Raw genomic sequence first — 23,288 nt, 5'->3', positions numbered from 1 at the left:
ATACAACAGAAAGATGTTACCTCTCACAACTGTGGTATACATAAAAGAATTTTTTTCAACAGTATTGTGAAAAGGAAAGTTGCTACTCACCATATAGCGGAGATGCTGAGTCGCAGATAGGCACAACAAAAAGACTGTCACAAATACAGCTTTTGCCCAGTAAGGCCTTCATCAGAATTAGATGACAAACACACACGTACACACTCGTGCAAACCTTGCACATGCGGAAAAGTTTATGTCGGAATGACTGGACGATCCATTAACACCAGGATCAAAGAGCATAAGCGACATTGCAGGTTGGGGCAGGTGGAGAAATCGGCCGTGGCAGAACACGCACTGAATGAGACCGACCACGTAATAAAATCCGCCGACACGGAAGTTCTGGCTGTAGAGAAGCACTATCACACGCGCTTGTTCAGAGAAGCTGTAGAAATCCAAAAACACGCGAACAGTTTCAACAAGAAAGAGGAAAGCCTTAAGGTAAACTGATCCTGGCTTCCCGTACTGCAGCGAACGACCGTCGCAGGTAGCAAGAGGGGAACCGCACCGGAAATGACCACAGAGAAGCCCTCTGACGTTGGCGCACCAGGTACATATAGTCTGTGGCCGCGAGCTTGCCTCCTGTTCACCACCGGCAATGGAGGGTGAAGCTTTGACAATGCCAGCCACTCGTGCTGGCGAAACGTCAGAAAAATCATTAGATAAACGTCGGCCGAAGAACCCGAGACAGAAGCCAATAGGCAGTTTGTTCTCTGTGTTGTTCATACAAACCAGTGTAATATCATCTCGAGCACTGTAGGCCATCAGCACGGGACATATTGCAGCACCTTCCCAGGGCTTGGCTAGAGAGGTGAGCCTGCTGACAGCACTGGACACAGGACTGGCAACAGTTTTGTCTCCAGACGAGTCGCAGTCCTGTGTTCAGTATCACAATGATCGCATCTGTACGTGAAGGCTGTGAGGAGATAAATATTGCCAGACTGAATTCGTGATTGTCATACAGGCTCAGCACGTGGTATGATGCGTGTCATTAAATACACTGATATGATCTCCTGTGGTCTGCATAGCCAGTAATTTCAGCCATTAAATTTCTAGCAAAGGCTAGTGGCTGTGCCCTATTTTTGACATCTCCACGACATTACCTTCGAATGAGGTAGTAAGAGCCTACATGTTGGCCGTGCTCGTCCTGACCTACTTCTATACAGAGAGTGTTTGGCAGTTGCTCTGGCCAGTGCATTTTCCAGACCTCTCACCTACTGCAAACATCTATTCACGAATTGCCAAAAGACTGATAAGCCACCACTTGGCACCCAGTATGACTGATGAACTTTGGTGGAGAGTTAAAGCACCACGGTATGACATATCCCTACATGTAATTCAAACTCAGTTTGACACAATGCTCAGCCCGAATGTTGCCAAATGTGGCTGCCGTGTGTACTAAATTTATACCACCAAACTAAATTCTGTATTCTTCATACTATACAGCAGATGAACAATAAGTAAAATTTCGTCATTTATTATATTTCCTAGAGTTGAAATTTTAATGGACAGTAGGGAAGATGCATTTTGTAGATCAATTTAACTGTTTAAGTTTTCATACATCCATTTTTTTGTCTTGTTTTGGTGCCAACACTGCAGTGGCCCATGTATGTACAATGCAGTTCTGAGAAGTTCATGGAGGGCATTTCTGGTGTATACTAATAATGAAAATACATAATAGAAAGCTTATGAGGGGGGCGGGGGAGGGGGGGGGGGGAGGAAAACTGGTGTGAGCAGGGCTTGCACACTCACGGTTTCATACTAATTTAATTATGTATACAAACAGTTCTAGGAATCTAGAATCTCCACCATTTTTACTATTGTTGACAATGATACTCGCAAGATACAAGTCCTGTGGATTACGAGATTTTTGACAAAGTTTTAATTTCAATAACATAAATGTGACACAAAGTCATGCAGGACGCAGGCAACCATTATTATAATAATCAGTGGTTCTGCATTCAGGCTAACTGGGGAGGAGCAGTAAAAAGGCAAACATCAGACATGGGATGACTCTATTACTCATATGATGCGTTTTGGAATTTATCCATCATCGGATATCCAGGAGCGACTGCTGCACGTAGATATGGATTTTCAAGTACAACTTGAAAAACAGACTAGCCTGCGAATGTCTGTTTCACAAACAACTTGAAACACCATATCTATGTGCAGCAATCGCTGCTGAATATCTGATGATGCATAAATTTCGAAACATGTCATATGAGCAATAAAGTCATTCCTTATCTGATGTTTTTGACTTGTACCATTTCGAACCAGTCAGCCTGAATGCAGAACTACGGACTGTTACAATTTCAAGTTCGACGTTGGATAAAAAATGATGAAAGCAATAATTTTTTGTGGTACAATTACAAAATAACAATTTTTAGATTTTTTCCTTCACTCATACTGCTTCTTGCCATATTTCATGATTATAGGTCGAAGAGAAAGAGAAGTAACCTGCAGGTTTTGACAAGTGATTTTGCAAATATCAAATTATGTGACAGAAATGCCTGCATCTTTTGTTGCATTGACTTAGAAAGCTTACAACACTTATTACACCACCAAGGGCCTACAGACCTCTGTACGCGACATAAATGTCAACTTGATACATCTAACTGTTTCTGAGAAAAAGGGGTCTTAAAAGACAGACGAACAGATGGAATATCAGAAGGGGAAAAAATTCATACGACATAATTACAAGTTTATAGTTTTAGAATATTTTTCTTTTGGTTGTACTATGAAATCTTCCTTTTAGCCAAATTTCATGATTCTAAGCAAAAGGGAAGTGTACAGGTTTCGATGAGTGAGTTTACGAGTATAAAAATATGTGACATAAATGTCTCTTTTGACTGCACTGACCTACAAGCTTCAATTTATTTACAGTGCCAAGGGACAATTGGCCTTAGTATGTGGCACAAATTCCAACTTGGTACGTCATCCACTGATGAGAAAAAGTGTTTTCAACAGCAGACAGACGGACAACAAAGTGATCTTATAAGGGTTCTGTTTTTATTATTTGAGGTATGGAACCCTAAAAAGTAAGTCTGAATTGGGAATAATAAAATTTGCTGAGAGCAATATTTTGTAAAGATATTTTGATGAACTTTTGTCAGCATATGTGCCAGATGGAATAAACAGATGATTGTGGAGAGCTGCATTTTAATTTACAAGACAAAGTTGTTCTTTTGTGTGCATGTTTCTAAGCTGTTCCTGTGACAGAGTTGAATAAATCACAAATTAACTTCAAGATAAAACCAGACATATCTTCTATCATCATAAAATTGTACTGGTCATTCTTCTGAATATTTGTAGAAGAATTTGCTTAACCTGTGGTATCATGCATGCGATTGTAGGAGGAAAGAATGAGCTAGTTATATGGTTATGAGAATTTTCCAAACACCCTCAAAATGTGTATGATGAAAAATGTAGTGAGCACTATTCTGTGTAAGTGACAGCTTTGAAGACTACGTGAAATGACATATTATGGAGAATTCTCATTTTACAATTACATAACTTGATAGGAATTTCCAGAAGATATTGTGATCATCGTTGGTGAAAATTCTCAATAACTATATGCCGTTCTGTGTTTTTGCGAGTCAGGTGCATATCACAGAGTTTACTCATGAACACAAAGCAAGTGGGAAACTGCTTCTACAGTGGTTACTGCAGCGACAGTGATGGTGTCACAAAAAGGTGCAGGCTCTTTTACCATGGCTAGGTTTTGTGCCATGAGACACAGACACTGATAAATCCAATTCCAATGTGCAGAAGGGGCAGTTGTTTAGTCTCTCATTATCAAAGCTACAGTCCCAAGTATCCACCTCAATAATGTCTTGTGGTGGCATAAGGATAGATGCCGGCAAGTAATGATGATTGCTGTTTCAATATTGTCTGGGCAATCTCTCTGTGGCCTGCCAGGTAGACATCAATTTTGTGTTGGGCACCACCCCCATCTCAGCCAGAATTCCACCAAAGGATCTCTCGAACTGGTGTGGAATGAGTGATGATTCACAATGTTGCCCTTGTTATCAGAAAGACATAACATTCTCTTCAGCTGCCTCTGTGTCAATGAATGCACAATAGCATGCCTTACTACATAAAGAGTGGGTGGCACGAAGACTTTGGAATGGACATCTCACAACGGCAATGCAGTCCATCAATGGCTGAATGCTGTCATAATGTTAAAATGCAGCCAGCTGTCCAGACCATATTCCAGTCAATCTTCCTGAGCACTTACTTCCACAATATTCTTCATGGCACTAATAAATCTGCTATGTACATCCAGTTTTGGGAATGGTCTGCAACAATTTAAGAGGGTCTGTCTTGTAAGACTAGTCAGCAAACACTCACACTACTTCCCACTGACAGACTCATTTCAGGTAACATACCTGTTTGCCCTTTCTCCGATTTGTTTTCACTGCATATTACAAAATACACCACTTATATTTTGAGTTAATGGAAGAAGAATGGTTTCCAAATCATTTATATTTCAGTTTAGATAAAAAAGATGTCAGAGGTCCAAAGTCAATAGATGTCCACAGGAAGAATCGGATAACTTCGTTGTGAAATTTGCCTGAAAAGAACTAACCCTAGGAATACACTCAAAGAAAAAGTAAAATGTAGCTGGTGGTTGATGACATATGTGTGCAACAGATCAAACACTTTGGCCCTGTAGCCAAACAATGGATTCAGACCTTAGCAACCACTCCCTCAAGACACGCAAAAATAGCTGGGAAACACCATTTCCCAAAGAACTATCACCTGGTATTGCTTTTATGTCACCGGTATAAACTGTGTGAATGACACACTGAAACACACAGCAGGCATCATGAATCCGAGGCTCATCACCCAATACACCGGCTTCAGACCTGGTAAATCTTGCATCAGCCAAATCTAGTAACATACTGAAACATGAAGGAAGGATGTGAAAATAAACAAATAAAAGGACTAGTCTTGGTTGATCTATAACCTGAATACAATACAGGGAACTGTACGTCACTCATGACAAAACTGTCATACAGACTTAAAGATTACCAGCTAGTAAATATCAATGAAACACTGCGGTAAAACTAAATGTTCCATGCCAGAGGGCAGAAGGAGCCTATGACAATGGCAGAAATATGAGCTCTTCCAGTGTCTTGAGTGTCCCAGCCCTTCCTATTCAAACTGTATACCAATGACTGACCTATACCAAATTACATGAACTACTTCCTATACACAGATGATCAGGCAGTCACAGCTCTGCTTTGATGAGACTGAATTGAACCCAGAACACACACTGAGTACCTTGTCAAAATACTACCAAGAAAATTCCCTTAAACCAGATCGCTCGAAGACATACATCAGCCCCTTCCATCTTCAGTTCAAACAAGCAAACTGATAGCTGACTGTAACTTGTAATGACATCACCCTGAAACACACTGATAAACCATCATTTGGTCTCATATTTGACCAGTAGCTGACGTGCATACAGCACTGTGAGAAGGCCATCGTAAAGTTGCAGTATGAAATAATGTACAGAGAAATATGGTGAAAACTAAAAGAGAGCTTGAGCAAAGGAGTTTTTCCGTGGCATAATATGCTTACTCGGTGTGGTCTATGCCAAAAAAAGACAACTTACATGAAATACACCAACTAATAACCAATTGCATGAAACCCACACCACTTGATAAACTACACAAAGCAGTTTGACTTACGGACCTCAACTTCCAAGGAGCTGGACACGAACACTCTGAGAAGTTTAAGCATAGCTTTGTTGAATACCACACCTTATGTGGCACTTCCTGTGGATCTGGAAGACTTAAATATCACAAGAGTTCCCTGAACAAATAATTAACTGAGCCTTCAAACGACTACCCTCCACTACAGTAGATACCCAGTGGCGAGAACTTGATATGGAAGATTTAGAGGAGCCTGTACTGCATCAAAAGGGGGTGTAGCACCAATGGAGATAAACCTGATCACGAATGAGGCCTTATAAATGAAAATGACAACAGATGTGATTGTGATGAATATCAGGATATGGAACATCTTCTGATAGATCCTAACTGCCACAGAAAATGTAACCTCAATGAATTATGGTAGGGTAGCAAGGAAACATTTGACACAGCACAATTTTGGGCTGAAAAACTTTGAAGTAAGGGAATTTTTTTAAAAAGTAGCTAATTTTTCAAAGAGCATGTACTTTCTTATGTTGGATGACTGTGTAAATATATACATGATTAACATGAATAAGGGTAAAATTCATCCTCAGGTGGTAAAGAAAAATATTTTTATTCAAGAAAAATCTAGGGCCACAAAATCCATTATGATGAATAAAACATACATGTCTCATGTTTCATAAATATTTTCTTGGATTTATTTGCTGTTTCTCAATCTTTATCTGAAAATATCAAAACTGGCATTTTGAGGAAATGACAAATGTCACTATTTAATTGATCAGCTTATAGTAATCCCACAATCCTTCCACTAATGGTTCTGAGCCAAAGGAGATTTTCATTCCATTCTTGATTCATAATTCCAAACGATATTCTTCACCTAGTAAAGTTCATTGGAAGATGTTTAGTTTTATATTTAAAATATGTAGTGAATTTGCTCGCTAAGAAAAAGTGGACATATTTACAAGGGTCGTTCAATAAGTAATGCCCCACATTAAAAAAAGAAGCCATTAATATACATAGACAAACGTCCTTGTTGGTGCTTTACATTTGATGTTTGTTGTGTGTGCCACTGAAATTTCGAATCATTCTGGCAGATGGCAGAGCCATAGAACAGCATCAAAATGGCGTCTACATATGAGTCATGTTACAAGCAGAGTGCTGTTATTGAATTCTTGTGTGCAGAAAAAGAAACAATGATGAACATCCATAAATGTTTGTGTGCAGTGTATGACAATGCTGCAGTTCATAGGAATACAGTTTGGTGATGGGTAAGAAAGTTACAGCTTCAGGAAATGCAGAAACAGAACTCCACGATCACCAGCCACGCTTGGGATGTCCTGTCACAGCCACTGCTCCAGACAAGCTGAATCATGCGGATGCCATTGTTCATGCTGAACAGTGCATCACAACTCGACAGCTAGCTCTACAGTTGTCAGTCAGCATTAGAATTGCAGTCATGCAGTGAAAACATGGCTATGCCTACAGGACAAGAGCTTTTAACAACAGGGAATACACGCTCTTCCAAAACGTTGGCATACGGCCATACAACGTGATGGGGACTACGTGGAAAAATACGACATGGATAACACATGTTGATGTACGAGAGTTGGAACTTTAACAGTGGCAACTATTTATTTACAGCTCTTACAAAATATATGTGTGTTTCAAAGTTTACTGACCTTCAAAGCAGTCACCAGCATTGTGTATAACCCAATGCCAGCAATGTGAAAGTCATAGGACACTCTTAGCAGTGCCAGTTGTGTTGACAGTTCGAGTGGTGCGGTCCATTGCCCGACGAATTTGTAGCAGTTCTGAAGCGAATGCCGTGAAGTGTTTCCTTCCGTTTAAAAAGGGTCCAGTAGGTGGTATGGCACTTAGCAGCGCCATCAGTCAAACAAACAGTAACAGCTTGCACTGTACAAGCTAGAGCACTGTCCTGCAAAATGATGGCCAGGTCCTGCAGAAAGTGTCATTACTTCTGTCTCTAAGCTGATTGTAGGTCGTGTTACAGCATAGAGACAAAACTGATGACACTTTCTGCAGGACCTGGCCATCATTTTGCAGGACAATGCTCAAGCACGTACAGTGCAAACTGTTACTGTTTGTTTGACTGATGGAGCTGCTAAGTGCTAAACCACCTACTGCACTCCCCTGGCTTAAGCCCTCATGAGTTCAACTCGATTCCAAAACTGAAGGAAACACTTCATGGAATTCGCTCCAGAACTGCTACAAATTAATCGGGCAATAGATCGCGCCACTCAAACTGTCAACACAACTGGCACTGCTAAGAATATCCTATGACTTCCACATCGCTGGCAACGAGTTATATACAATGCTGGTGACTACTTTGAAGGTCAGTAAAACTTTGAAACACGTATCTATTTTGTACGAGCTGTAAATAAATAGTTGCCACTATTAAAGTTCCAACCCTCGCAAATTGTCACCAAATTCTGACTCTTAACAATAATTATGCTCTGAGAAAAAAAAGTGGGGTATTACTTATTGAACAACAGTTGTATATACATCATCCACTCCACATGGTCATCAGGTGCATTGTCTCTGGTGTTTCGGCAGATATTTTCAGTTTTGTTTTTGCAATGTATGGCTGGAGTCACCACCACACAAATATTTCTCATCATGTCTTTCATAAGAAAACCTAGTATCAGCGGAAAGCATCGGTTTGTTTACTGTTATGAACAAAATTATTTTTAAAGTGGAATTTTACATGCCCATTCAATAGAGCAGTTTCAAATTAGTAATAATTGAAGATGTTAACATAAGAAAGAGATAACCCTTAATTTAGCATGGATTAGTTTCATCTCTCTGCATGCTGTGTTTTCAAATGCACCACATGCTGATAACTAGTTTTTGAATATGCACTACTAGAAAGAGCTGTCTGGTCAAAATTTGTTATTTTTGTTGTGTTTGTGTTCTTTACTTTGAATTTAACCTATCAAGTACATGCAGCAATTCAAAATATGCTCTTGTCGGTAACTCTTTCTCCCACGAAGCACTTCAATACAGGAATCTATTCGTACTAATGAAATCTACATTACCTTATTTTTCCGCCTTTTCTCTTTCTTTGTACTTTCTTTGCTTGAACTGCTATCTGAGTCATTATGAAGTTTCTTATTCTTGGCATTGTTTAAAGGGCTCTCAGATCTTCTTTTAGCCTCTGCACCCTTTGCTGTTTTCTCTACATGACTTGAATCAGATCCCGAGTCATTTGAACTTTTCTCCTTCTTTATCTGCTCCCTATCTGGCTTCCCTTTGATTAAAGGTTCACTGTCAGAGTCCCCTGATGTGCTTCCACGTTTTGCTGCATCTGGATTCCTGGGAGTTTCATCTTCGGAGTCATCTGTTGTTTCAGGATCTGTTTTTACCTTGCCTCCATCACTGCTGCTCTCTTGTTTCATATTTCTCTCTGTTTGCTCTTTCTTGTGGGGTCCTGTAGGATTTGAACACTGACTGGAAGAGCTTAGTGTATCTATGTCGATAACCTTCTTTGATTCAGTGGTCGTTTCACGCTTGTCTGTTTTCGGAGACACATGCTCCTCATTATCTTTGGTTGCCCGATCTGATCCTTCCGATGAGGAAAGGTGTTTCGGTTTTTGGAGAGGTACGTCATCCTCTGAATCACTACTGCCCTCCTCTACCTTGTTCTTGGCACGTTTCCTCTCTTTTAGTGCTTGTGATGTAGTTCCACGTTCTTTGCCTCTAGGTCTCATCTCAGTAGTAGTACTGCCTTTACTTGGTTCTCGGTTTTGAGAGTCTTCATCGGATTCAGAATCTGTTCTGTAGCTTTCAGAATCAGAACTCTTTTTGCTGGGAGCTTTTCCTCCAGAAATTGTCCTACGTCTCCTGAAGGACTTCTTCGATGATGAAGGTGACTTTGGAGAAAGAGGACCCTCATCATCTGATTCTGAGCTACTTCCTACTTGTATGTTATTCCTTGACCTCCTCTCATTTTTAATGCTTATTTTCCTTTTCTTTTTCGGTCTACGGTTAGGCTGAGGACTTTCGTCATCAGTAGTCGGTTCGACGTCAGTACCGGCACTGTCTGAATCAGTCAAACCATTTTCTACAGACTTTTCATATTTGCCATTCTTCTTGCCTTCAATTGGCTGCTGGGAACCCGTCGCATATTTCTCTGGAATTTTCCCATGTAAATCCACTTCTCTATCTGTAGGTTCATCCGAATCAGCAGCCTTATGTTTCTTTAACACTTCATCATCCTCACTATCAGAAAGGAAGGCTTTCCTCTTCTTGATCTTGGAATGGCTTTCATTTTCAGCCATATTCTTAGTTTATTTTGAATCGTGTCTGTTTCTGATCTTTGATTTCACTTAAGGTTTCAGGTTAATAAAACCACATAAATTTGTACCTGCAACAAAAAAAAAAAAATCATTTTAAAAAATTACCAATGCTCAAGAAATTATCTACAAAAGAAATCTTAATGTAATTGCATATTTATTTTTATCTTTAACTTGATGAAAATGGTTGATTCACAACATGAATTTTCATGTTTTTACTGAAAGTAGAAAAAGATACAGCTAGTGTATCACAAGAAGTTTTCCTGTAAGGTTAGCTTTTACTGTTTGAGTGCCGAAGAACAAAAATTCGTCTTGTCTACCCCATTTTTCGGGATGTCAGTTGTTTACCGTAATGATAGTCATTACCTACAGTGGTACCACTGAGTCAAATATCAACATGCGAGTTACATAACATACAATGAAACATTCCCATTATGAGTTCTCATAGGGTATGAAAATGTTACAGCAAAGGGTACAGAAAAATCATTTAATATAAAGCACATTACATATACTATGTTATACTAATATCGATGGAGGTGCAAAAACATGTACTTTGTGGCAATATATTAAGTACAAGTCTGTACAAGCAACTCAAGGGGGCATGTCACTGGAACAATGCATTTACTTTAGGGAGAGAACGTTTTGACTGACCGTGCTCTGTTAAGCAACAGTGACACAAACTTCATGGCGAACAAAGTTACATGTACTATCACTTGAAGCGTGAATGATCATTCTTAGAACTCATGAAATTATAAAAATTATGGGATTAGTTCACTGTTTTCCTCTCCACTAGTGTTCTACCCCACCATGTTGAGCTAACATACTGGCAGATCAGTATGTGCAGTCAGTCAAGTCTTGTATGATACATATGAATCAAACTTTTTTTTAACTGACTTAAAATCTTGTGTGCCTCCTATTTTTTTGTGGTGACTTTGGATGTCTGCGCCACATGTCACTGCTGCAGTGTTAATGCTCGAACCTTCCTCTTTCATTTCCAAGTGGTTCCGCTGTTCTGTAGTAGTTGGCACCAGCAGAGGAGTGTTCCAAAATGAAGTGTGATTGGACACGCCTATAAAACAGTGACATGCAATTGAATTCCTCACTGCTGAAGAAATTGCACCAATTGCAATCCATTGACACTTGTATGGAGACAACACAATAGAACGAAGCAATGTGAGGTGATGCGTACAGCATTTCCAAGGTGGTGAAAAGGGTGTGCACAACAAGCCATGGCCCAGTTGACCCTGGGCAACTGTCATTCCTCGCAATGAAGAGCACCTCCATCAACACATCCATGCCAATAGGTGGATAATGACTGGAGAATTGTGTGAAAAGCTGAATGTCAGCTGTAATGCCTCGGAATAATGTTGGAACATCACGGTTACCATGAAGTCTGTGCGTCATGGGTCTCGCGGATGCTTACAGAATAATAAAAAGCTCATCGAATGGAAATTTGTAGGGACCTGCTGGACCAATATGAAGGTGAAGGTAACAATTTTTTGAATAGCACCTTCACCAGAGATGAGACATGGTGCCACCACTACGAGCCAGGATCCAAAAGACAGTACACAGAATACCACCGTGTGAATTCTTTGTCAAAGAAGAAATTCAAAATGCAGCCATCTGTTGGTAAGTTGATTTGCACAGTCTTCATGGATAGTCAGAGTGTGGTTCTTTTGAATATCCTGGAGCCTGTCAGTTCAGCACATTACAAGATGGCACTGACTAAGATGAAAGCCCAAATTTTCTGGATAAGGCCAGAGAAGACGACCAACTTTCACCTGCAACATGATAATGCCACGCCCCACACCAGTTTTGCGACCACGTAACTCCTGCAAAATTCAGCTGTACTGCCTTACTACATCCACCATACAGTCCCAATTTAGCGTGGTCAGCACACTGGACTCGAATTCGGGAGGACGACGGTTCAATCCCGCGTCCGGCCTTCCTCATTTAGGTTTTCCATGATTTCCCTAAATTGCTCCAGGCAAATGCCGGGATGGTTCCTTCAAAAGGGCATGGCAGACTTCCTTCCTTAATCCGATGAAACCGATGACCTCGCTGTTTGGTCTCTTCCCCCAAACAACCCAACCCCGATTTAGTGTCTTCAGACTTCCATCTCTTCGGGCCTCTGAAAGATGGACTATGTGGTGAACATTTTCAAGATTTGAATGCTGCTGTCAAAGTCGTAAGGAAGTGGTTAGCCTCATAGCCTCAGCTGGTTCCAATTTTTTATGCAGGCTCTGGTTTATCGTTGGCAAAAGTGCATACCGAATGGTGGTGACTATATGGGAAAATGACAGTCTGTAGCTGAAATACTGCTCTATTTAGTTCTGCAGTTGCGATTTATGTATCTCCTGTAGTTTCCATGAACAAAAATACGAGGCATTACTTTCAGAATGACCCTCGTACTATCCTCCCATTGGCTGCACCCATCTTGGCTTGTAAATGGATTGACAATATCTGCTGTACACCATGACCAAGTGCAGCCTGTGGTCAGTCCTATGTTAAGTGGATGATTTTCAAGGTACTATAATAAGTGGTTCACTTTATATTTAGCTGATAGGAAACAAAGCGTCACGTCAGATGGCTCATGCAGGACCCATGATAAATTTTCTTCTCATTTGGAACAAATTACAACTATGAATGCTCCAGTTCATCCTACATTAAATCAACTTCCATCGTACACCGATAAAGTGGAAATAGTGTTCTTTGCTGTTGATGCAAGCACTATGATGAAGCTTAACAGAGCTACGTTAAAAGAAGAAGCAATAAACAAAATAGGCAGAAGCATTATTGAATGGCTCCCAGTGAACGGTCTACCACATAACATAGAAAAAAAGGACACAGTTCATTCAAATCAGTACAAGGAAAGATATACCATCGTCAACAATACAGGATGGGAGAAAGAAAATTTGTAAAACTGAATGTTCAAAATTTCTCGGTGAGCATACTGATAGGATCACAAATTGGAAATTACATCCTATAGAATTTCTCAAATGCTTCAGTTTAGCAACATTTGATCTATGCATAATTGCTGTTTTTTGTGATGAAAGCATTGGAAAATTAGCTTACTTTGCATACTTCCATTCATTTATTCATAGGGGACAGTTTTCTGTGAAATTCCACACAATGACACAACATATGCCTTGCAGACAAATGTGATGTGAGGATAAAGAGTAGGTTAGATTAGATTAACAGTTGTTCGAGGAACGTGTCAGTTTAACGAATGGTTTCTTTACATGATGTAATTCAACTTTTTAATAATTGTAAAATTACTAAATAAATTCATCTATTGAGTAGAAGGAGTAGTCATTCAGAAACTCTCTTAATTTGTTTTTAAATGCTGGTTGGCTATCTGTCAGACTTTTGATGCTCGTTTGTTAAGTGACTTAAGACACTTGTGGCAGCATAATTCACCCCTTCCTGGGGTGAAGTAACATTTAATAAAGAATAGATCAGGCTTTCTCCTAATGTAGCTATGCACATTGCTAATGCTTTTGAATCGGGATGAGTTATTAATAAACAGATTTAATAAGTGAACAATAGACTGCGAAACAAAATTAAAGGATCAATTTCTTGAGAGCCTGTAATTGTCTCCCATTCTGACACATAAATTTGAAATCTGGCTCAAAGACCTTCCTCCGCAATGGTGCACAAGCACGGCGCCCTGTGACGTCAACCACAGGTTTGACGATGCTTCAATCAAGGTGTCAGCTGTAAGAAAAAAAGGCCACAGCTCAAAAGTTCACGTGAGCTATAAGGTGGGTTAATGATGTCACATTGGCACCAAATTTCACTACAATTCTGCCCAACATAATCTTCTACTAGTCACATGAGGGGAAGATCATCACACCCCCCCCTCTTGCCCACATTTCACCCCTCCTTCGATGCCTTAGCAATGGAGGTCAGAACCGTGATGACCGGTGTTGAAATCACATGGTTTTCTTTGGGTGGGTGAGGAAAATATTTCAGACACACTGCCACTCAGAATTATCACGAAAAGCCTCAAGCAGTGGCATAAAGGGCACCAATGAAGGGTGGTCGAAAATGACAGTTCACAGTGCGATGAGCATCAAGACAGTGTTCTTCACAACGTTCAACACTGCTGCCACCTCCTGGGTGTTTCAACGCTACTCTAAGAACATACCCCTTTGGAGTGTAGAACACACACAATTTTTGCTCTGCTGTACAGCTTGGAATAACCAGGGACTGTCAAAAACCATTTGACAGAGTCTGAATCTGAAGCATCAAAGGGTTCATATGCTCTTTCGTCCCTCCTTTTTTCTGCCCTCCTATGGAGTGCAACATAAGATGTGTACAAATAATACAAGACCACTAAGACCCCCTACTTTGGCAACCTCGTGGCTGTTCTAGTGCCTGAGGGTTAGGCAACCCCTCAAAACCCCTCAGGTGGTGCTTGCCTGCCTAAAAGCACTAGAGAAGTTGGAAGGCAGAATGTGTAGAAGTTTCTTACAGGTACATCTGTAACGAGCTCAAATAAGGCGCACGGGTGGCACCAAGGGTGCTGCTGAATTGGGGGTATTAGGGGGACCTTTTGCTATTTTGTGTACATCGTAGGAGGGTGTGAAAAAGGTGAGATGAGAAAGCATATGAACCCTTTGCTCCTTCGGATCACATTTAAATTTTGTCCCTAGTGATTGCGAGCTGTACAGCAGAGCAAAAATGTGGTCAAGCTACACTCCAGAGTGGTCAGATCAAGTTCAATGGGGCTGCCACTCCTGTAACCCAGGCTACTGGGAGGCCGTTATGTAGGAGAGATCAGTAGATCATCTGTAGATTAGGTCATTAAGTGAGCTCAGAAGCATAATGCTACCTACTTAAGCCCCATTTTATTCTATTATGTGCTCCTGTGAACGTGAATGCATTATGCAGGTCTTGGACTCACTCATGTTCATCTAGAAAGTATTTACCGAGTTTAATGAAGGCGATGTTGGCCTGATGTACTCGAAGATGCCCTTTAGCTACACTATATAAAGGATTGTCCTAAGAAGTACCAAATTAAGATCAGCCTGAAGATGCCTAAATAAGGTGAAAGGCGTAGTTGATAAATAAAAAACTAAAATTGCAACCAAGACTGTTTTCAACTAATACTTTTAACATTGCACTTTTTTCCAATGAATGGAGAGTTGGCCCATTGCATCAGCACCCAACATGGAGGGCAAGGTAATTTTTGTTTTGTTTTGTTTTCAAGATTGTCTTCCTTTGGCATTAGATATGCTAATATCTAACTACAAGGCAGCAGCTGGGTATTTTATTTCTCCAATACTCACTATATCTAGTGAGCATTCCCCCATCTACCACCTGTAGGAAGAAAATCAAATTTGATGTGTAATCTTTGGGTACCGGAAAATGTAAAATGTTACACGTGAAATCAGATAACAATAAAAAATAAATAATGACAAAAACTTTCAGAAAAATGTTTCTTGACTTGTGAAAATTATAAAAGCAAACTTAGTAAAGTGGTGCAGTGGGCTCGCATTCGGGAGAAGGACGGTTCAAACCCGCATCTGGCCATCCACATTTAGGTTTTCTGTCTTCCTTAAATCATTCCAGGCAAATGCCAGAATGGTTCCTCTGAAAGGACACGGCCAATTTCCTTCACCAACCTTGACATAGTACGAACTTGTGCTCTGTCTCTAAGGACCTCAATGTTGACAGGACGTTAAACTCTATCTTCCTCCCATCCTTCCTATACAGAGTAGGGAACTAACAGTCAGTGAGGGGGGTGAAAAACTAAAAGCACCGTAAAAAAAAGAAACACAGTAAGCCAGGAAAGATGTGTTCAAAACTCTAAGCAAGTGTAAGTCTTCACTCTGAATGCACCGGAACATATATGGCCTGAGTGCAATACATTCACATGATAAAACCACAAAAACAGACGAACTGCAAATTTTTCTTTCAGGAGGAAGAAGTATTAGAATCATATGCTTAAAGGAACACTGGCACATGAAAGATTCTGTCACAGTTTTAAATAAATTACAAAACTCTGCAGAAGATACCAGTTTTTGGAGGAAAAACAGACCTCTTGGAGGTTCCCATATACTTGTTTAAAAATCATTAAAATATAAAGCAAGAGATGATTTTAATTTTCCGAACAATGCCCTTATATTTGAAAGTTGCTGTGTTGAACCAGAACAACATATTATTAATTATTGCTATTATTATTTTATTATTAGTATCATCACAATATATGACATTACACGCAGTGAAAGCAATAAACTTATTTTTGGAGAAAATCCAGTGTCTCCTATATAAACTGTTGACTTAATTCCAGAACATGGCTATAGACTAAATTTCACTGATTTCATTAGAGAAAATGTGTGAACAGCAGCATGTATAGACAATATTTTGACAAATTATACACTTACTGACAATGCCAAATTCCCTGTAGACCTAGGTATCACAGATTACTGTTTTGCTTATCAAATTACCAAAAATAGACCTAAAGAAAATGAGAGATGTTTAATGAAAAGACAGTTTAGTTAAGAAAACATATGTTTATTCTGTTGTCAATTAAATGAGGTAGATTGTTCCTTACAACACGAAAGCTCATGTTCAAAAAACTTTGATAAGTTTTTAAACAGTTTTCTACATATTTTTCAATAAAACATTTCCACCCATAGTATGCCAAAGAAAGGCATCAAATAAACTAAAGCGGATACGTACTAGTATAAAAATGTCTAGTAACAGAAACAAACAGAGTGCTGAAATACAATACGTGTCCTTAGTTCATTAACTACGTTAAATCATACAAAAAATTGTTTAAGAAGATTGTAAAAGCAGTGAAGGAAATGACAAACACAAACTTTATTATTTTTTTAATAAAGTCTGTAACAAAATGAATTGGAAAGGAAACGGTCATGGTCCACACACAGACTATCAACAAAAAAAAATAGACTAAACGGATGTCGTTATCAGAAGAAAGAAAACTGGCGTCCTACGGATCGGAGCGTGGAATGTCAGATCCCTTAATCGGGCAGGTAGGTTAGAAAATTTAAAAAGGGAAATGGATAGGTTAAAGTTAGATATAGTGGGAATTAGTGAAGTTCGGTGGCAGGAGGAACAAGACTTTTGGTCAGGTGACTACAGGGTTATAAACACAAAGTCAAATAGGGGTAATGCAGGAGTAGGTTTAATAATGAATAGGAAAATAGGAATGCTGGTAAGCTACTACAAACAGCATAGTGAACGCATTATTGTGGCCAAGATAGACACGAAGCCCACGCCTACTACAGTAGTGCAAGTTTATATGCCAACTAGCTCTGCAGATGACGAAGAAATTGAAGAAATGTATGATGATATAAAAGAAATTATTCAGATAGTGAAGGGAGACGAAAATTTAATAGTCATGGGTCACTGGAATTCGAGTGTAGGAAAAGGGAGAGAAGGAAACGTAGTAGGTGAATATGGATTGGGGCTAAGAAATGAAAGAGGAAGCCGCCTGGTAGAATTTTGCACAGAGCACAACTTAATTATAGCTAACACTTGGTTCAAGAATCATGATAGAAGGTTTTATACATGGAAGAACCCTGGAGATACTAAAAGGTATCAGATAGATTATATAATGGTAAGACAGAGATTTAGGAACCAGGTTTTAAATTGTAAGACATTTCCAGGGGCAGATGTGGACTCTGACCACAATCTATTGGTTATGACCTGTAGATTAAAACTGAAGAAACTGCAAAAAGGTGGGAATTTAAGGAGATGGGACATGGATAAACTGAAAGAACCAGAGGTTGTACAGAGTTTTAGGGAGAGCATAAGGGAACAATTGACAGGCATTGGGGAAAGAAATACAGTAGAAGAAGAATGGGTAGCTTTGAGGGATGAAGTAGTGAAGGCAGCACAGGATCAAGTAGGTAAAAAGACCAGGGCTCTTAGAAATCCTTGGGTAAAAGAAGAAATATTGAATTTAATTGATGAAAGGAGAAAATATAAAAATGCAGTTAATGAAGCAGGCAAAAAGGAATACAAACGTCTCAAAAATGAGATCGACAGGAAGTGCAAAATGGATAAGCAGGGCTGGCTATAGGACAAATGTAAGGATGTAGAGGCTTATCTCACTAGGGGTAAGATAGATACTGCCTACAGGAAAATTAAAGAGACCTTTCGAGATAAGAGAACCACTTGTATGAACATCAAGAGCTCAGATGGAAACCCAGTTCTAAGCAAAGAAGGGAAAGCAGAAAGGAGGAAGGACTATATAGAGGGTCTATACAAGGGCGACGTACTAGAGGACAATATTATGGAAATGGAAGAGGATGTAGATGAAGATGAAATGGGAGATACGATAATGCGTGAAGAGTTTGACAGAGCACTGAAAGACCTGAGTCGAAACAAGGCCCCCGGAGTAGACAACATTCCATTGGAACTACTGACGGCCTTGGGAGAGCCAGTCCTGACAAAACTCTACCATCTGGTGAGCAAGATGTATGAAACAGGCGAAATACCCTCAGACTTAAAGAAGAATATAATAATTCCAATCCCAAAGAAAGCAGGTGTTGACAGATGTGAAAATTACCGAACAATCAGTTTAATAAGCCACAGCTGCAAAATACTAACACGAATTCTTTACAGACGAATGGAAAAACTAGTAGAAGCCGACCTCGGGGAAGATCAGTTTGGATTCCATAGAAATACTGGAACACGTGAGGCAATACTGACCATACGACTTATCTTAGAAGAAAGATTAAGGAAAGGCAAACCTACGTTTCTAGTATTTGTAGACTTAGAGAAAGCTTTTGACAATGTTGACTGGAATACTCTCTTTCAAATTCTAAAGGTGGCAGGGGTAAAATACAGGGAGCGAAAGGCTATTTACAATTTGTACAGAAACCAGATGGCAGTTATAAGAGTCGAGGGACATGAAAGGGAAGCAGTGGTTGGGAAGGGAGTGAGACAGGGTTGTAGCCTCTCCCCGATGTTATTCAATCTGTATATTGAGCAAGCAGTAAAGGAAACAAAAGAAAAAATTCGGAGTAGGTATTAAAATCCATGGAGAAGAAATAAAAACCTTGAGGTTTGCCGATGACATTGTAATTCTGTCAGAGACAGCAAAAGACCTGGAAGAGCAGTTGAACGGAATGGACAGTGTCTTGAAAGGAGGATATAAGATGAACATCAACAAAAGCAAAACGAGGCTAATGGAATGTAGTCGAATTAAGTCGGGTGATGCTGAGGGAATTAGATTAGGAAATGAGACACTTAAAGTAGTAAAGGAGTTTTGCTATTTGGGGAGCAAAATAACTGATGATGGTCGAAGTAGAGAGGATATAAAATGTAGACTGGCAATGGCAAGGAAAGCGTTTCTGAAGAAGAGAAATTTGTTAACATCGAGTATAGATTTAAGTGTCAGGAAGTCATTTCTGAAAGTATTTGTATGGAGAGTAACCATGTATGGAAGTGAAACATGGACGGTAAATAGTTTGGACAAGAAGAGAATAGAAGCTTTTGAAATGTGGTGCTACAGAAGAATGCTGAAGATTAGATGGGTAGATCACATAACTAATGAGGAAGTATTGAATAGGATTGGGGAGAAGAGAAGTTTGTGGCGCAACTTGACCAGAAGAAGGGATCGGTTGGTAGGACATGTTCTGAGGCATCAAGGGATCACCAATTTAATATTGGAGGGCAGTGTGGAGGGTAAAAATCGTAGGGGGAGACCAAGAGATGAATACACTAAGCAGATTCAGAAGGATGTAGGTTGCAGTAGGTACTGGGAGATGAAGAAGCTTGCACAGGATAGAGTAGCATGGAGAGCTGCATCAAACCAGTCTCAGGACTGAAGACCACAACAACAACAACAGACTAAACGGCCTGGCATTTTCTATGTCAGCAACCTGGCAAGAATATTAACTTTGCAGGAAAAAAATTAACCTACAAGAAACATGAAAGTGTACAGACAAAGAATCCTGTCAGCCACTACTACGAGCCTCCAACTCTGAACTGATTGTAACAAATAGCTTTGGCACAGGTATGAAACTAGAAATAACTTAAGTTTCATGGTTTCTACACAAGGACTCAATCTTTTTGTGCATACTTTACAATATATGGAAATGAGGAAGTGCTATAAGCTAAAAAAACATAAATTTTCGAGAGATTGGAAATGAGTCAATAAAAACAGAGGATTATATAGCAATGTAATACACAATCTGTACACTACTGTAAGTCACTGACTTAACATATACGTTACGAGACTTTAAAATCTTGATTCAAAAGCACTATTCGCTGCAATTTGTAGGTCCTTGATATTGTGGACATACCTATATTGGTCAAGTGATTTGGTTTTATACCATTTTTCCGTAGGATTTTTTTTTCGTTCACTGCTATCGTAAAGTTCAGTTACACATACGTATAACTGAAGGCACTGTTATCAATAGGTCTTGCCTTCCACTGGTGTAAAGCTGACATAACGGATTTTTTGTGTAAGTTTTGAAATGCATATGTTACGGTAGAAATGTAGATTATTTTGTTTCTCTTTGCCCAAAACCTACAAAATACCAGTCGTCCCATTAGTTATAGTAAATGTTGTATTATGGAATTGTCTTCGCTTGCTTGATTGTACTGGAATAGTGACGTTACGGTCGCAATAGTGGATCAAGGCGATGTACCTGTCCGCCATCTTGGTGACGTCGCCAGTGCAAGCCGATGGCCGGTATCGGATATTTCTGTATTTCAAAAAATGTGCTGCCACCAACCAGCTACAACGGCAAGTACTTCACTACAGTTGAATATTGCAGTCCCTCGTTATCTACTCGTCTACGGTGTGATACTAGACCCATGCCCCCTGTAATCTTGGTTATGGTGACTGACTAATCTGTAACACTGTCCGAGGTCTAGGTTGCGTCGAAATTTGATAATTTGGATGCGAGTTGGTGAACCCAACGAATGCGAACGTCAAATATGGGTTGTGGTGACAGACTAGCCTTTTGCGTAGCGTAATGTTTACGTTCGCGCCATAATTAATAGAACTTTTCCATATGTAATGCACTTTTCATCATAAAAACTAAAACCGCACGGCAAATTCGGAAAGCATATGTTAAACAGTGGGCAAGTCTTTGAGGAGTAATTTTCCTGCATGTAACGGGTATAATCGTATATAAACTGCGGGAATTACTTCACATGTGGAACTTCCCTTTCCAGTTAGTTAACTCTGGGGTCACAATCTAATTCTATAAACTGAATCATTTGCTTTGGTTTCTTTTCACTTTCATTTCACATATCTTTATAAGATGTTCATTGTTTTTCACTGCGGTAGCGTGCCTGATCTGTGTAAGATGTTGTATCATTAAGAAGTAAACTATTTATGTTTGTACTATTATGTTACTGACGGATTTTGCATGTAACTAGCAAAACTACAGACCACATTCAAAAACACACCTTCCCATAGCAATGAAACTCTTCAGGCACCGTTTAGCAAATAACAAAGAGATACCACCAATACTTTGTAGACAGATCTCTTAAGGGCAAGTGAGGTATTTTGCATAATAGCACTGTCCATCCAATGAGTTGGATTGGCAACTGTAAACAGGGCGCGAGGATTCTGTTTGGGGAATGTGCTTATTTAGCAATTAATTGACTGACTGTCACGGTTGTAAGTATTTCCAATATGGACAAAATAAATGCATATGTAAACGTATTAACTATTATTTTAACTGAGTGAGATATATTTATATTAAACACGAACAATTTTAAATGAAACGCGGCGGTGACTAATGTGCAAAGCTATCATTTTCTGTCTTAGTCCTTTCAATGGCAAGGAAGTTCAACGCGCTTAATCATAAAGTTAAATTTCAATACAACAAAGAGCAGAGTGTAACGAAAATAAACTAAAAATGAAACTTACGGGGCGAACCTTACCTACTTTTTCAGTACCAGAGCGGTTTCGGGCAGCTTATTTTCTAAAATAAGTATCCACATCAAAACATTTACATTTTGGCCAATCACAACAAACCGGAGGGATAAAAGGACGCCCCAGAAACAACTTCAAATCTAGCGTAGATTGCATTCATTCAGTGGTCGTCCACTGTTTTCTCTAAATTCGCATCTTACTCCAACCGAAATTGCTTTACGTGGTCGTCGTACAATATTTGTTATGTTTCTATTATCAATTACTAGTCACCACAGTTCGTACCGCGAAAACAACTGACAAATTTCAAAACTAACAGCAAAGATGTACATCAATGTTTTGTATACAACCAAAGATCACTGTATTATGTAGGCGTGTAAATTGTAAATAGAGAGGATGAGTTAAAGTTGTCTGTGTTGAGTATGACATTTAGTAATGTCGTGTAGTGATGTTGACAACATACATTTTTAAGCCAGAAGGGTACTAAACACGTACAAAACCATACATCTGTTCCAGTACAACCCGTTTCATTGAATCTACCCATGAAAAGAAATTGTGCTGGTTCATATACCATGGAAGCGATCAGCTGAGAAGCTAGTCACTGAGGATTGTTGTGTAACATTTGATAGTAAGTAAGGATTTTCCCTTCACGGCGACAAGAATTACTTGAAACTGTGTTCCGTATGCCTTAAAGAAAGATATACTTGTATCCAATGTTTTCTCGGTGTCTACCCATAGCTCTGAAATGAGGGCGTTAAGTTTCAGTGCGGTAGCAAGTGCACTTTGTTACATACTGTTGAAAAAAACGTATGGCAGGAAAGGTAAGGTTAGAGGACTTCGATTCATATCTAACATTGTTTACGTCTTGTTTTACAATTGCCATATTTTACACGCGTAGTTGCGACCAAAATCCTTCAGGTCATAGTGCTGTGCAAAGACCCCACTTAATGTCATCATGTAGTTTTGGCAAAAGTTACATTGTGGACACCCCTTGCTCGTGGTTTCGGTACGATATACGATATGCGTCAAAGTAGTTGTAAAGGACTTGACCTTGACCAAATAAAGGTTTTGTGATTCTGTGGTGGTGTTTTAGTTTTTATGACGAAAAATACTGTAAAATTGATTCCAACGTAAACATTACGCAACTGTTCAGATTAATCTGTTTGTATCACAATATATCCAGAGTTTTCATGTTTATAACGCAAATTAATTGCTGTTGAACAATTACTGTTCTTTCTGTGAGATACTGCGAATTTTTTAGGACATTAATGAGTGAAACTAGCGGTAGAGTAGTGAAAGCAAGGCTGCATCCCCGTAGTACGAAGATATCCCCCAAAAAAACCATGAAATTGACTAAATACACTTGGAAAACACATGCTGATATCATTTGCAAAATGAATCCCA

The 23,288-nt window shown here is 39.4% G+C and overlaps 1 protein-coding gene across 4 annotated transcripts in view; it reads right to left on the bottom strand.

The window, feature by feature from the left end:
* The window catches only part of LOC126100568 (HIRA-interacting protein 3-like), a 72,033-nt gene extending 49,839 nt beyond the window's left edge, over window positions 1-22,194 (bottom strand). The window contains exons 1-2 of one of the 4 annotated variants that reach the window (XM_049911186.1): window positions 21,882-22,194; window positions 8,756-10,083 (exon numbers count right to left, since the gene is read on the bottom strand). In XM_049911186.1, the coding sequence (XP_049767143.1) occupies window positions 8,756-9,997 (1,242 nt within the window). In that variant the 5' untranslated portion in view covers window positions 9,998-10,083; window positions 21,882-22,194. Of the gene's footprint in view, window positions 1-8,755; window positions 10,084-20,298; window positions 20,656-21,415; window positions 21,547-21,881 lie in introns of those variants that run through there. The other 3 variants (XM_049911185.1, XM_049911188.1, XM_049911187.1) reach the window with 3 other exon arrangements.
* Window positions 22,195-23,288: the final 1,094 nt, after the last annotated feature.

Source organism: Schistocerca cancellata, chromosome 9 (assembly GCF_023864275.1).
Source record: "Schistocerca cancellata isolate TAMUIC-IGC-003103 chromosome 9, iqSchCanc2.1, whole genome shotgun sequence".
Classification (NCBI taxonomy): domain Eukaryota; kingdom Metazoa; phylum Arthropoda; class Insecta; order Orthoptera; family Acrididae; genus Schistocerca; species Schistocerca cancellata.
The sequence above is the reverse complement of the archived record's forward strand: the minus strand, read 5'-3'. Positions and strand labels throughout refer to the sequence as shown.